General features: G+C 40.4%; 1 protein-coding gene across 1 annotated transcript in view; it reads left to right on the top strand.

Annotated features, from left to right (window-relative positions):
* LOC133002043 (potassium channel subfamily T member 1-like) overlaps positions 1-14,339 on the top strand; it is a 58,603-nt gene that overhangs the window by 21,667 nt on the left and 22,597 nt on the right. The window contains exons 3-8 of the mRNA XM_061071778.1: positions 8,299-8,378; positions 9,522-9,627; positions 10,629-10,677; positions 10,899-10,958; positions 12,607-12,681; positions 12,967-13,050. Of these exons, the coding sequence (XP_060927761.1) occupies positions 8,299-8,378; positions 9,522-9,627; positions 10,629-10,677; positions 10,899-10,958; positions 12,607-12,681; positions 12,967-13,050 (454 nt within the window). The remainder of the gene's footprint in view (positions 1-8,298; positions 8,379-9,521; positions 9,628-10,628; positions 10,678-10,898; positions 10,959-12,606; positions 12,682-12,966; positions 13,051-14,339) is intronic.

The raw sequence follows: 14,339 nt of genomic DNA, 5'->3' as shown, positions 1-14,339 counted from the left end.
TGTGCTCGTTTTCTTCCTCAATGTTATAAAATGCTGGCATTGACTCCTGATGCAAGTGAATGCAGATAAACTGCAGTAGCATCCTTTCCTTGTTGTTCAACCTTTCCTTCCCTCTTCTCTTTTGTAAACTACTCTCTCTCCTAATCTGTGCCTATCTGTGTCCATGTGTGCTGTGTCCAGGTATCAGGAGGAGTACAGTATGGACTCAACCAATGCCCAGTAAGTCCTTGGCAGTATAACGCTGCAGCATGGCATGGATTGTGTCTGCAATGGTATCTGTACACAGGATCACTGGGGAGCACCATAGCACTATATGTGGTCATAGATGTAATGCCTTGCCTATGTAGGGTTACATTGCCATTACCATCAAAGTGGGCAAATGTTGTTGTGGTAATGATCGGAAACTTGGAATTATCCATTAATTTGTGGCTGCCTTTTCAACAGTTGTTGTGGCAAAGACTCAAAGAAAACATCACTTTCAATCATAGCACAACAAATGGTGAAAAGGCAGATTGTATGTGTTTTTGTTATCAACTTACTCCTGGTTTGTTTTGTGCACACCAGTCTTCACACTGTCCACCTGTGCTTGAAACGTGGATCTCATGAGAAAAGCTGATATTAGTGAAATGTTGACAACAACAAATCTTTGCATGCTGATGAATCACTAGTTGTCAGAATGTTAATACCACAATTAGGCTGGTGTATCGGGCTTTTGATGCAGCCATTTAATGAGAATTTGAGACTCTTGGGTTATACCGAAGCTGCCAGGATGTGGCGTTAAATGGGATTTTTTTTTATGTTCAAAGTTTGTAAATAGATTTCTTTTCACTGAGATGTATGACTTTGCTAAAAGAAAACAACATGGACCAGGAAACATACATTTATTAATTTCCCAAAGGGTCTGGGATTGATTAACAGCAGATTTGGAGAACTCCAGGCTATTGAGTTTCCTCATCCCATGAGTGCATTAATTTAGAGGAGGACCTCAGGTTCTGTGTTGCTTCATGGTTATCATCTTTAGTTTGCTGAAATTCGACTTTTAGCCTTGACTTTGATTCATTGCTAACACAAATCTCAGAGGTGCTATTAAAGCCACAAAATCCAAATGTGTGTTTTCAAAGTTGACCTCTTCAGCAGCGTGTGTGGCTATAGGGTTGATAATGTCTGGACTTCAGTGCATGTCTGGAAGCAGGTTGCCAGAACTGCTACAAAGTCATTCATAAAAAAGTGACCTATCATAATATTTTATGTGAGATGCTGTTATCTTAAAACATATGTGAAAATGTTGATCTTTAAAATCACCTTTTTTTGTTTTTTTGTCACCACGTAGCAGCCGATAACAAAACTGCTACTCGAAGCACTCCTGCAGTGCATACGCCATTCGGCTGTGGTGGGTTGAGTGTATTGGGGCCATGCTACTGTTGAAATATGAATGTGACCCTCTGCTGTGGTGAACTAAGTGGTGAACTATGACAAAGTGTTCCCCTCGTCACCATAACTTTTTTTTTGTGGTTATTCTCAACGTAGAAACAGGCTGACAGAGTATGTCGCATTTTGTTTTTCTGCACAACAAAAAGAGCTCCTTGTTCATTTCACTGCATTACGGTGATGGCTCTGAATCTCAACACATTGTCAAAGGGAATAAGGATCATAAATATAATCAGAATACCTGACATAGACACACTGAAGTGCATTTCCTGTGGTAGTCAGGTAATCAAGGTTACACCTCAGGAAGCATCACAGGAAATGTAAAGCTTTAGTTTCCGTTCGACAAACACAAAGTCTGTCGCTGCACATGCAGGAAACCACAATGCTTGATTCCAGTCTATCAAAATCAAAGAGCATATCAAGCAACTTTGCAGGTTCAGCAACAGCAAGATATCAGGAAACGGATAATATGATCTCAGTCGAGGGTTCTCTAAATGGATCCACTCAATATGGAGGAGCTTGATGATGATGACGACACTAGGTAGGTCGCAGGTTTTATAACAAAATAATTAATCTAAAGCTTCAAATAGTGAAGTATCTTTGTCACAATATGAACAAAGTGTTTCCTGTATTTTTCAAGGCTTTATTTGCTCACTGCACATTCTGATTTAGCATCAGAACACAGGCTACCTGCTGTGTTATTTCTGTAAATCAAATGGCTATACTCTCAGTATTAAGCTATCTTTGTGCTGAGGCTGGCAACTCGCCTTCTAAGAGAAATGTATGAAAATAAACTATGCATTTTCTTGACATTTAATGAAAATTTAAAGTCAAATGAGCAGCCATGGAACTTTTCACTGTTCAGTGTTCTTTTCTTATTGAGGTCACAGACTGCATAACGTTTTGCAAAATCTCGTTGTTTAATAATAAACTGTCTCATTTATCCCAATTTTCTTCCAAAGGACCAGACATTATTCAACTCTAGTTTTTTGCAAGATGGTGATGTTCATAGGGTATTTTACTTCATTTCTGGATATTGAGAGGAGGTGGAGAAGATGCAGCATCTCTCTTTGTATACAGGCCATCGTCTGGACTTCTTGACAGACCTTGTGACATTTGCTGTAAAAATAGCATTTTGCGAATGCTGATTCAAAGCAAAAACTGTAAGATATTCTGGAGTGCACTCTCACTCTCTGTTAGTGTTTTTAGAACAAAATGCTGCTGGATTGTCTTGGCCCTTAACCCACAGGGTGCACACACAGGGCAGATCCTCCCTGTGCCTTCCATGCACTTATGGGCGGCTGTGGTTGAGGGGTTATAGTGTTTGTCCTCCAAACCAGAAGGTTGTCGGTTCAATCCTCAGTCTTCCAGCAAGATACTAAACCTCCCAAATGGCCCCTCATAGATTTTGAATACCCTAACATTATATTGTTAAATGATGTAATGTATAGCAGCTTACATTGTATGATTCTCACAGAGGAGCTGAAATGACCCACACTTGCTCCTCTGTGTTGATCCTGTCGCCCACTGGCCTCCTCTCTTCCATTAAGATGGTGAGAAGGTGGTTCCTTTCAGCTCATTATAATACAAACTCTTCCGGTTTCCTCTCGAGATTTCTGGCTTCAATATTCATTTCACAAAGCACTTTGACCACAGCCCAAGTCTGGATTCAAGCCCATTTGACAAATTCTGCGATGTACTGAGTTTATTGGACAAGAAGGACCTTCACTATGGGAAGAGCAGCAGCAGGCAAAAACAAACCTGCCACAGCTTTTTAATATTCAGGTCCAAGTGTCATATTTTTAGAATCCCTGCAGCTTTTATATTAGGCACACGTCTGAGGGTGGTGCACGAGAAAGCTTCTATTTCCGACCGCTTGCTTTGTCAGAGGGGAACAGGAGCATGAATGTGAGTTTAGAAAATAATAACAATAATTAAAACTATAGACTCTCATTTTCAAGGACTGCTGTAAAACTGTTTATTAGACAAGATGTGATATTGTTGGTCTGTGTTGTTTCACTGCCCCTGAGACCTTATTAAAAAGCATGAAACAACATGTTTAACCCTTGCAGCCTAAATCAAATATAGGCCCGAGAGGGATCCACCCGATAGATCCTTTTGTTGCTAAGGAATGAAAGGATGCATATGTTGTCTGCATTTGTAGAAACCTTAAAAATGGGACAACCTATCTGTCTTCAAATGCAGCATCAGAAGGATGCAGCCCCTGAATTGAGACTCCGCTATTGATTCCACCTTTTAGACAACTAGCTATGATTTAGATTTCTGTTCTGCAGAATCATCGATGCATCGTTTCAGTGCCGTAGCTTCCTCCCACAGCTTCCATGATCATCTCATTCCCAGGTGAATCTCCAATAGGCTGATAGTCAGGGGTGGACTGGCCATCTGGCATACCGGGCATAATCCCGGTGGGCCGTTGACCCAATGTGGGCCGGTCTGGTCCGCTATGTTGTTGTTTTTTTTTTTTTCTCTTCTTCCTCTCTAAATTCCCTCCAATTGGGCCGGCCAATTGGCTACAGAGGGCTAGCAGTGTGTTGCCAGCATCGACACATATTATTGGTCTATTGTTTGTCATTGTCAATCAATCATGGGCTGACAGGCTCAGAGAGCCCTGACAGTGCTGTCAATCACAACACAAACCAGGGGGGGGCGGGACCTCATGGCATTGGCGGGGGGGAGTCGCGGGACTGGCTGCTGCTGAGACAGAAACTTAACTTAATGGATAATAAGAGTAAAAAAACGCCCGGGTGGCGCTGAGAAGCATGGGAAAAAAAGCGCGAGAGGTTGGTCTATCCCTCCGCAGGTTCACCTTCAGAAATCTTGTTACGACTTTTACTTCCTCTAGAATAGGATAAGAGATAGTGTCTTATTTTGTGTGCCTATAGTATAGTGGTTATACTGTGGTTTATTAATGTTCTTGGGCAGACACAAGAGGCACTTGTTTATAGTTAATTAGAAGTTCAGATGCACTGGTCCATTACTATTTGAACCTCAGCATCTAGGGTTCAAAATTGGTAAAATTATACATTATATACATTATATTCATATTGTTGTTGTAATTTTTCAGTCAGTTGAGATAAATCTTGAGGAGAAACATTTTGGGTTGTTTTGTGTCTGTATAGACCTACTATAAAAAGCACTTTGCATTTTTAATTTTAGTTCTTGTACTTTTGATACTTAAGTACATTTCAACACCAGATACTTTTGATACTTAAGTACTTTTAATATGAGCTACTTTAAGACGAAGATAAGTTACGTCAATTTAATGGCAGATGTGCTCGGCTAATTATGTGGGCCGGTCTGAGCCAAAAAATGCCCGGGCCGTTTTGTTCTCCCAGTCCAGCCCTGCTGATAGTGCTGTCCACCTGTGCCGTCACCTCATCCCTGCAACAAGTAGCCCAGATGGCACAGATCATCTGATGGCACTTTCACAATGTTTACTTCTCCCAGCACAAGAATGAACGCAGACTCTGCTCTGTCGGCCAGATTGTCCGGAGGTCACAAAGCTCGTTGACGATTTTTTACTGAGTCTACAAAGCAGTTGTCGTTGCTCAGTACCACTTTAACACTGAAAGCTTCATCACAGGTCCCTCACACCCTCAGTCTTTCTCTTGGGTGGCACTTTTCGGATACTTTCACATTACATGTTCTGAATGGCTGCTACATACCATGTAGTCTTGTTAGCTGAGGGCATAAGGTCATTTGATTATATTTATAATTATGCCTAGCCTACAACCTTTGAATTTATGGAGGAGACTATTCTTTGGCTTCCTAAAAAGTACCAGGCTGGTGTCTGGCTCTTTATTATTTATACTCCTGGTGTTTATATTTGACAGTTAATGTAGCTTGGTGGTGACGGTTTGCAGACTACAGAGATGACAAAGAAAAGAGTGTGAGTACTTATAAGGTATTGTTGCTAGATTGCATTAACTGGGAGGCAAGTGTGGAAGAGGTTTTTTTTCTAGTCTTATTTTTTAGTACAGTGCCTGATAGAGATTTATGTCATCACTCACATTCTTGTACTTGTTTAATTTAGTGAATACAATGTTATCGTCCGTATGTGCTTAGTACTGACACATTTACTTTAGGGTGATCGAGAGTTTTCACTGTTGACCCAGTATGGAAATGTATGAATTGAAGAAGTATAGTAAATTGAGGTTATATGAGAGGAATCTAAATTTCTATCATAGAGATTGACTATGAAGATTTCTGAATAATTATTTACTGCTCACAAGGAGCTTTTTATTTGATTTATGACTTTCCATTTTAGAGATTAAAGTCTTTAACGTCTTATTTTTTTTTTAATTGCTAGAACATTATTGTGAAAAGAGATGAACTCTGACCTTGTCAATATTGCAGTTTGGTATAATCGGCTGATGAGGGAAGGACGAGTGAAGCCGATTCTGTGATGTTTTTCATGAGTGGAGATAGATTATTTCACACAAATTCAATCATAACATTCATGCTAGTAACTCTAAGCCCTTTCTTACTAGCTTATTAAACCAAAGTTATATCACTTGATGAATTGATCCAACTTTTTAATTTATCCGGTAGATGAAACATTTTACTCAGACCATTCATTGTGAACCATCTGTGTCTCTAATAAAGTTCACAGCAATATATCCAGTAGTTGTTGGGAAAGTTCAGGAAGACAAAGTGGAGGAGAGACAGACAGACAGACGTCAGCATTACTGCAGTATTTTTATTGCTTTGAGAAAAGTTGCTTGATGACAATAAATTGTGTCTTGTACACAGTATTTTGAAAAACGGGTTCAATTTGCAATAAAACCATTAGGAACACAATGAATCTAGTGCTAGAGAACCTTGGTTGGCAATGGTGCGAATATGCTCGGCCATTTTTTCACTCAGATATATTGCGAAGGAGCCCAGAGCCAACATCACAAAAAAAGTGTAGCAGGAAATAACACTTGGTTTATGAGTTTGTCATTTAGTTGTGTGTCAGGTTAGGTTGGTGTCGCAGGGCTGGGAGTGTGTGATTGGCTCCTATGGAGAGGAACATGTCATTATGTGTGCATTGCCTCGTGTAATTCCTCGTTCTGGAAACGCAGAGAAACGTGGCTGAACATTTCCTGCCTCTGAAGCTGTCTCCCTGGTGATAAAGCCAGAAGATGGGGGGGGAGGGAATGGTTGGAAGATGGAGCGTGTCCCGTGTTCTTTCTTCCACCTACACACTTTATCTACATATATATATATATATATATATACATTCATACATACCTCCCTTAGGAGACAGCAGCTGTAATTGCCTTCCTCCCCTCTCCTCCGTCTTCACCCTATATTCATCTTGTCGGACAAAGACGACTCCGAGGGTCCGTCCTCTAACCGCGAGGACATTACTTTCCCTCCATGCTCATTAGCAACGTACATTACAGAAGCTGTTAAGCCCCTGTCGCCACCTGTATTACTCTAGGACACCTACAGTAGCTACATCCCTCATTTTTACTTGCGGTGATCATCAGGTCAGTTCTCCAAGGCTATTAAAGTCCATTATACCTGCTCTAAAGTTTGATAGCCTTGGATTTATCAAAGTTCATATGCAAAGGCATCACATTTGAAGTACTGTAGTTCTTAATTGACGTGAGGGAATTATTAATGGACAGGTCAGGTATGTGTGAGTGTTCTCCCTTATTTATATGGACTAAATAGTCCACTCATGTGTGTAAAGTAATGTGTATTAATAAAAGATTAACATTTAAATTATCCGCCCCCACCCTTGTGCCTGTGTCATGCACAGATTTACCAGTTGGGATTAATTTCCTAGTAGAGCAATTAAAAACCCTTAACCCATCTTAAAGTCATTATATTATTTCTTTTTGCCTCACCCCAAGTGCAACATTTAATGAATGTGAGTGTGTGGAAAAACTAGGTCTAGATTTATGTAGTAATCTGCATAATTGAACAAGAAGCAGAGCTGCACATCAGGCTTGTGCATTCGAGGCTGATACTGTTGCATTGTGACTGACGGTTAATGGAGGGTAACAGGATTAGTTGGAAGAGAGATTTCCTGAGCTGCTTTTCCATAAAGCACACGAGAAACCCTCAGCAAACACAATTATGGCCATTGCACAGTTAACATTTCCGACAATGTGTTTTTCTTTGTCAGTAGGATATAGGAGGAATAGATGCGCAGAGTCGGAAGCAGTAAAAGAATGTGTTCCTCAATATCGTACCAGTCTCAGGGTTTCAAATGACACCCAGCCTGAACACAACCAGTATTCTGATATGAACCAGATTAAGTCAATAGTCAGACACTGACAGGTAGTCAATCGAAGATGCATATGTTGATCTTATTTGTATTATAAGGATAAGTATACATCTTAAATACATTGTAACATCCTCCTGGAGTTTTCATAGCGTTTTTAACACGTCGGTAATCAACTGCTCAACGACACGTGTCCTGGGTTTGAGTTTGAAAAGGTGACGGGACATGAGCTGTAATCACACTTTGCTCTGTACTATGTTAACAGGAATATGAATGGAATATTCTATTAGCAGCTCATTTACAGAACATAATTGAAACAAGAGTGGCCCCGCAAAGGCCCAACAGTCCATCTCTGAAACCACATTTACATTTACTAGATCCACATTTTTATTTGGATCCGCACCGTATTGCACACACTCATAAACATCAATATTCTGCCTGTTTCTATTTCATATATATATCCATGAATTATTCTCTGAGAAAAAAGAAAAAAGAACGCCCATCTCTGTATTTTCTGAGTGCAAACACGTATTTTTTGTGCAATGTTTGAATGAGTTTTGCTTGGAGTGTTTTCTCCACAACCATCTGTTTACTTTTTATAATGACATGGTGTCACTGTTCCCCCACAGGGTGCAGGTGGAGTTCTACGTGAATGAAAACACCCTCAAGGAGCGGCTGAAGCTTTTCTTCATCAAAAACCAAAGGTCAAGTAAGTACAGCCGACGGGGGAGCATCCCCCCCTCCTGTTGCCAGTGACGTGCCCCAGAGATGAACAAAGAAATAAAAGCATAATGCAGGAAACTGCAGCCAGTGATGACACATATATTACATTTCTGTCTCAGTTGGGGTTATCATTATAACATTATATGCCTCACTGTAAATGACTATTCTTGGGTGTGCGCACAGTGAGGCCCAGCATGGTCGGAAGAGCACAGCTCATTTGTTGAGAGAAGCTGCCGGGCTGCAGTGTTTTTCTCTTCAGGAGATAAGACTGGCAATGCCACATTTTAAAGACTCTGATGCAGCTCTGCAGTTTGGTGCATTGTATGGGGCAGCCTCTTTGAGCACGTACTTGCGAAAGTGTCCTCTCTGGGATCTTTGTGTCTCTTGATAAAACATGTCGTGGACATAACCTTGACACTGACGTGAGCTGATGTGACTGGCTCTCATTGTCAGAGTCACTAACGGGGAACTGTGTGTGACACGGAGCAACATAGTCTAATGAAAATGTCACTCGTGGCTGCAGGCGTCTGTTGCTCTACCCCGTTGCATCATTGTTTGTGTTTATCCAGTTTCAAATCATCTTATCGTTAACGCTGGCTTCCCCCGTGAAGAGGTCACGCCACAAGAGATTATTTAGCCGCTGAGGCTGATTGGAAATACAGCTTGCACCACCCTCTGGCCGGCGAGCATGTCTGCAGCCGAGTTCTTGCTCTGCAATTAGTTAAACAGGAGACTCCAGCATTACTGTTATATTTGTGTAATGAAATTCCACTCGTCACGTATCCTGCTCTGTAGTCAGTCGTCAGATTACAATCCTGTGGATGTGCTGGTGTTATTTAGTGTTGTCCTCTCAGGAGTTGAAAGCTACGCGTCAGGGGAAATCAGTTGTGACAGGATTCCAGAGCAGTACAGAGCTGTATTAGTCATGCTCCACAGCTCTGACAGATATACTCACTTTAGACCTTTCACTCAAGGCTTTTGAATGCACCTAAACAGTCCCGGCAGCATCACCTTCCAATGAGACAATGGACAGAGTATGTGCAGAACTTTTCATTTAAGTCTGCGAACCAATACTGGCAATTAAAAAGATTGTTGTTTGTAACTCGCTCCTGCTGTTGTTGCTCCTTAGGCCTGAGAATTCGCCTGTTCAACTTCTCTCTGAAGATTCTCACCTGTGTCCTGTACATCGTGAGAGTGTGCCTGGATGACCCCAAGGAGGTCAACTATAACCCGTGGTGAGAGTCGCTTTCCCACTCAGTCTCTTTTTCTGATGATGGGATATTTATTTATATTCTGCTTCAGGAAAAAGATGCTGTTTACAAACCTTTCTTTTTATGCAGTTTATTTTCTTATGATATTATTTAATTAATTTTCACCTTATTTTCCCTCCAGCTGTTCTCGTTTTTGTTGATTCATTTGTTTTAATTTATCCTTTTGCTTTAAGTAAAATTCCCATACTATAATATTTGCGAAGGGTTTTTACTTTTGTTCTTTTTGTCGCTCTTTGGCAAATTTGACTGTTTCTTATTTGTGTCTTGTTTTTTGTCTTAGAATGTTTCGTTTATTTTCTGTACTTGGCCGAACTGTAAATGAGATCTCTACCTCAATGTATTTGAGAGTAAAAATGTCAAATAGGAAAGATATCAGCGGAGGAGAGAAAAATGCATTTATATGGAAATAGTTTGGATTTTTACACACAGCAATTTGAAACACTCTTAATTAAGGGGTCATCTCACTGAGAAATCTGCCCAAAACTTAACCCAGCATTGAAACCTAAATATAAACAATGTCTAGGAATTATTATTAACTTTGTATTATATTTATTTACTGTGTCTAAAACAAAAACGTGTGAAGTTGTTCCTTCTGTGCAGTCGTGTGGAAGTTGTAGATGGTCTCTGTGTTGTGTCCGCTGCCAGCAGCTTTCAGAAACACATTGAGGTTTGTTCTTTCTGGCAGCCGACCAGCTGATGGAAATGCTTCCCAGCAGGCATGTTCCCACTCACTCACACACCTTCAAACACACTCACGCTCCGTGTGCGTTTCCTTTTGTTGCTTTTTCCAGCAGCACAATATGTCTCAACACGAGTTGGACAAATACAGCAGAGAAGGAACACATCAATTGGTACGTTTCAGTTAAAACTGCATTTATTTGTAACCCGAAGTCTATTTTCTACGAAGCAATTAAATGGAGAAGCACTGAGTTGTGACAAAAACCTTTTCTCGTGGTTTTTGACAGGGATCTGATTTTCTGGGTGCAGAGACGGGAGTCTCTCTGGGCGATACAGGTGAGAATAATAACTTGCTAGTGAGAGTGCACATAAATCAAATTTCCCTCTGCAGCAACTGGATTTCAATGCAGAATTCAAGACGATCACACTCGCACCCATTTGTTGGATAAAAGAATTGCAGTGCACACGAGTTCCTGTGTGAAGGTTTAGAAGCGAGAACAGATGAGTTTGCAGTAGCTCGGCTCCTTTTATCTCCATGTCTCCCTTCTCTGCTCCAGGTGACAGTGGCCTTAATCGGTTTCTTGGAGACCATGCTTATCACATATCTCAGCTACAAGGTAAGAAACAGGCCCACGGTGCACAGATTCCCTCTTTAATCCATGCTGATGTCTCCTGGGTGTCTTATCAATGTCCAGCGCTGCCTGTTTTATTCTCTCTCGTGAGCTGACAGCTTTCCATGTCCAGTCCAAGTGCCAATTGCCAAGGGACTGATCGAAAACATTAGGCCAAGATAGTCTTGCTGTGGACTGAATATTAAAAATTCACGAAAAAAGCAAGGGTCAGTTGAACTGTGACATTTCTCCACTGACATTGATCTTTGCCCCTTTGTATATGGCAATACACAGTTTCGCCAGATGGACTATGAGCCTACAAGTTCACGCAAGTCAAGTCCGACACACCAGTGAGTTAAGATAGAAGTAAAGATAAAAAAGAAAGTTGTGCAGATAGAAGCAAAAACATTGTAAGATGAAAAAATGAATAGACACAGAAGATGAGATAAAAGTAAATCTAAAATATTGCGTTAACAATAAATGACATGAACAGATTCATAAAACAGAATGCACAGTCTAGTAAAACATTAGAAGTGCAGCCTGTAACACGACCAGAGTCACATCAAACCTCTGTTACATTGACAACAGTTAACAGTAAAAGTTGTTTAATCTTTTTGTGATGGGATTTATTAGCACACTTTCTGTTTTGTGGTTATACTTTATTTAGATCTTAAGGCATTTTAAAGAAAACATTGTTTGCATCTAAATAAAACCAAGATAAATGACCTTGGGATTTAGGGATATGTGGAGGAAACATGCAGAAACAGACCTGTCATTGCAGGACTTGGTCTCTAAAGCTGTTTATCTTTGATCGGAAATATTAGCTCTGGCTTTAGCTCTTCTGCTCTGAGACTGTCGATGTCTCGTGTTACTCCTCAGATTACAGCTCCTTCACCTTTGCTAATCTTTTAAAAGGTAGTAAGGTTTTGACTTAATACAATATATTGTACAGCTTGTTATAGATATGTCTCTTTGATTTTTTTGGTTTTGCCCTCAGAGGTTTTTAAAAATCTTTTCCATAACTCTATCTTAGATGGAGAATCCAAGTCTTGAGGCTACCTTGTCATTTCAGCTGCGGTTTCAATTTGCTGTTAGTTCTCAGTGAGAGTGGAATTAGCCGCAGCTTCACTCTTTTTCACCAAGGGCCAAGATAATACATTAGTATTAATAAAGTTTTGCCAGTGGCCACAGAGTATGGCTTCCCCTCTTTCCCAGGCTGATATTAAATGAATAATAAAGCAGGCTTGTGGTTTCTAATGAAAGTTTTTTTTTCTAACACCTTTAAACGCAGGCGCAGGTAATTTGGTTTTACATCAGGAAGGATGTGGTATGTGGTTTAGAGAGAGTTTGACTAAACAGTAGCTAATTTACTTCACAAACGAACGCATGCTTTGACTGTTGAACCAAAACAGATTGAAGAGGAGCGCTGTTTTTTGACCTTGCCCTAATCACCGCTCCATCGTGGCTTGAAGCATCAATAATTGTAAATATTGCTCGTATGATGTTTATTTTGCTCACCCATGAAATTGTAACACGGCCTTACAGTTAAAACCATTTTGAACCCGTTGCTGTCTCGCAGCTAATCACCTCCATCGGTCATCTTTACTGCAATTACATTAATTGCTGAATTGCTTTCTGTAAATTTCATTTCCAGGGGAACATTTGGGAGCAGATCTTCAAGATATGCTTCATATTAGAGATGATCAATACAGTGCCATTCATAATCACCGTAAGTAATGTCCTCGGGACAAGTTCCTTTCTTTTAGGCTCCAGGTCATTTTCTGATTGGATTCTCTTAGAACAATTCAATAGGGTCAATACTCCAATGCTTTTAGTACCATATTCCAGACCAGAACATCTTACAGACAATTAAAAAAAATCTAATTGTCCTGTTTTTAATTTCTCTGTATTGATTATAAAGATTTCCTATTGTGTCCCCTGTGTTTTAACTGATTTGTGTTACACCGACAAGTTTCTAATCTCTCTTGTTTTCTTCCTTCCTGTGTTCTTCAAGATTTTCTGGTGTCCATTGAGAAACATATTCGTCCCTGTGTTTCTTAATTGCTGGCTTGCCAAAGGTGCCCTGGAGAACATGATCGTGAGTAGAAAGTTATGAACAAATTCTGGATGCACTGCAAAAAAGTGCGAGCGGAGATGTGCATGTTTTTTTTTGGTTGTAGTGCTTTGAATGAACATTATCCATCCTGTTGCCGCCATACTGGAGGTCTCCTGAAGCTCCATGAGTAACACTGGCTGTAAGAGTCTGAGTGGTTTTATACAATTTACAATTTGTCTGAGCAGAATTCAATTTGAGAAGGTGAATTTCTTTCCTTGCTCTTAAGCTGACATCTAATTGCTGCACAAGGCAATGCCGTCTTTTTTAAGCTCATGTTATTGGGCACGGGAGACATTGTTAGTTTTAACACTGGTTACTTTGATAACTCGGCGTACTGGGTTAGTTGGCTCTTAGTTGGCAAAAGCCAACGATTCGTTCAAGTTAGAGGAGTAATTAAATGTTTGGAGAATGTCCTTCTATTAACACTTGTGTATCTATGCAGTACTGGAGAAAAAGAGCACTGTGGTATTCATTACTCTAACTCCTGCTTCCACAACAAAGAGCCGGTCAGACCTAGTCACTTTCGGCTAAACTCTTATAGCTCTTATTAGATAAACTCTTACGTGCTGGGTAACCAATGGTCTGTTTTTTGCTAAGCTAGTCTTGATTGGGGAATATAAAAATGTGTATGCGAAGCTAAACTCTTACATGCAGACGTCCGTGTCTCTCCGCTGGCTTTGGGTGTTTTTTTCTCCGGTTTGTTCCCACACTGCCGCGAGCTGGCGCACAAAAAAATGGAGAAGTGCATGTTGAAGTTTGAACAACAGCCAGGGAGCTGGCAGGAAGACTTGAGGCAACAAAAGATCTGGGATATCTTGGTCCAGCAAACACGCTGTGAAATTAAACAGTTTTCATCTTCATATATAATGTATGTTCAGTTTAATTGAACTGAGACGATAAGATAGGCTGCCGATAGAATCACGTTTTTATAATGACCTACGAAATCATATTCGGGCTGTTTATGTTAACTTTCAGACTGTAGAAATATTCCAGCCGTCTTTCTCAGGTATATACGCCGTGTTTTATCTGGATTGTTTTGCTAGAGAACGGAACATTGCTCAAATGTATTCAATTGATCTGCGTTATCCCAGCAGCTGCACTAGCTGGTGTTCAGTGCTGCAGCAGCAACACGTGCAAACACCTAATATATATAGTATAGTGAAGTTATGAAACATTTTACAAAAGGGACCACAGCACATTTTTTAACAATAGCAGGACCGACATTAATGCAAGCAGAGACAAAACGAGGCCAGTGCAGGCAGAACAAGACA

Source organism: Limanda limanda, chromosome 5 (assembly GCF_963576545.1).
Source record: "Limanda limanda chromosome 5, fLimLim1.1, whole genome shotgun sequence".
NCBI lineage: Eukaryota > Metazoa > Chordata > Actinopteri > Pleuronectiformes > Pleuronectidae > Limanda > Limanda limanda.
This window is presented reverse-complemented; position numbering and strand designations above follow the sequence as displayed.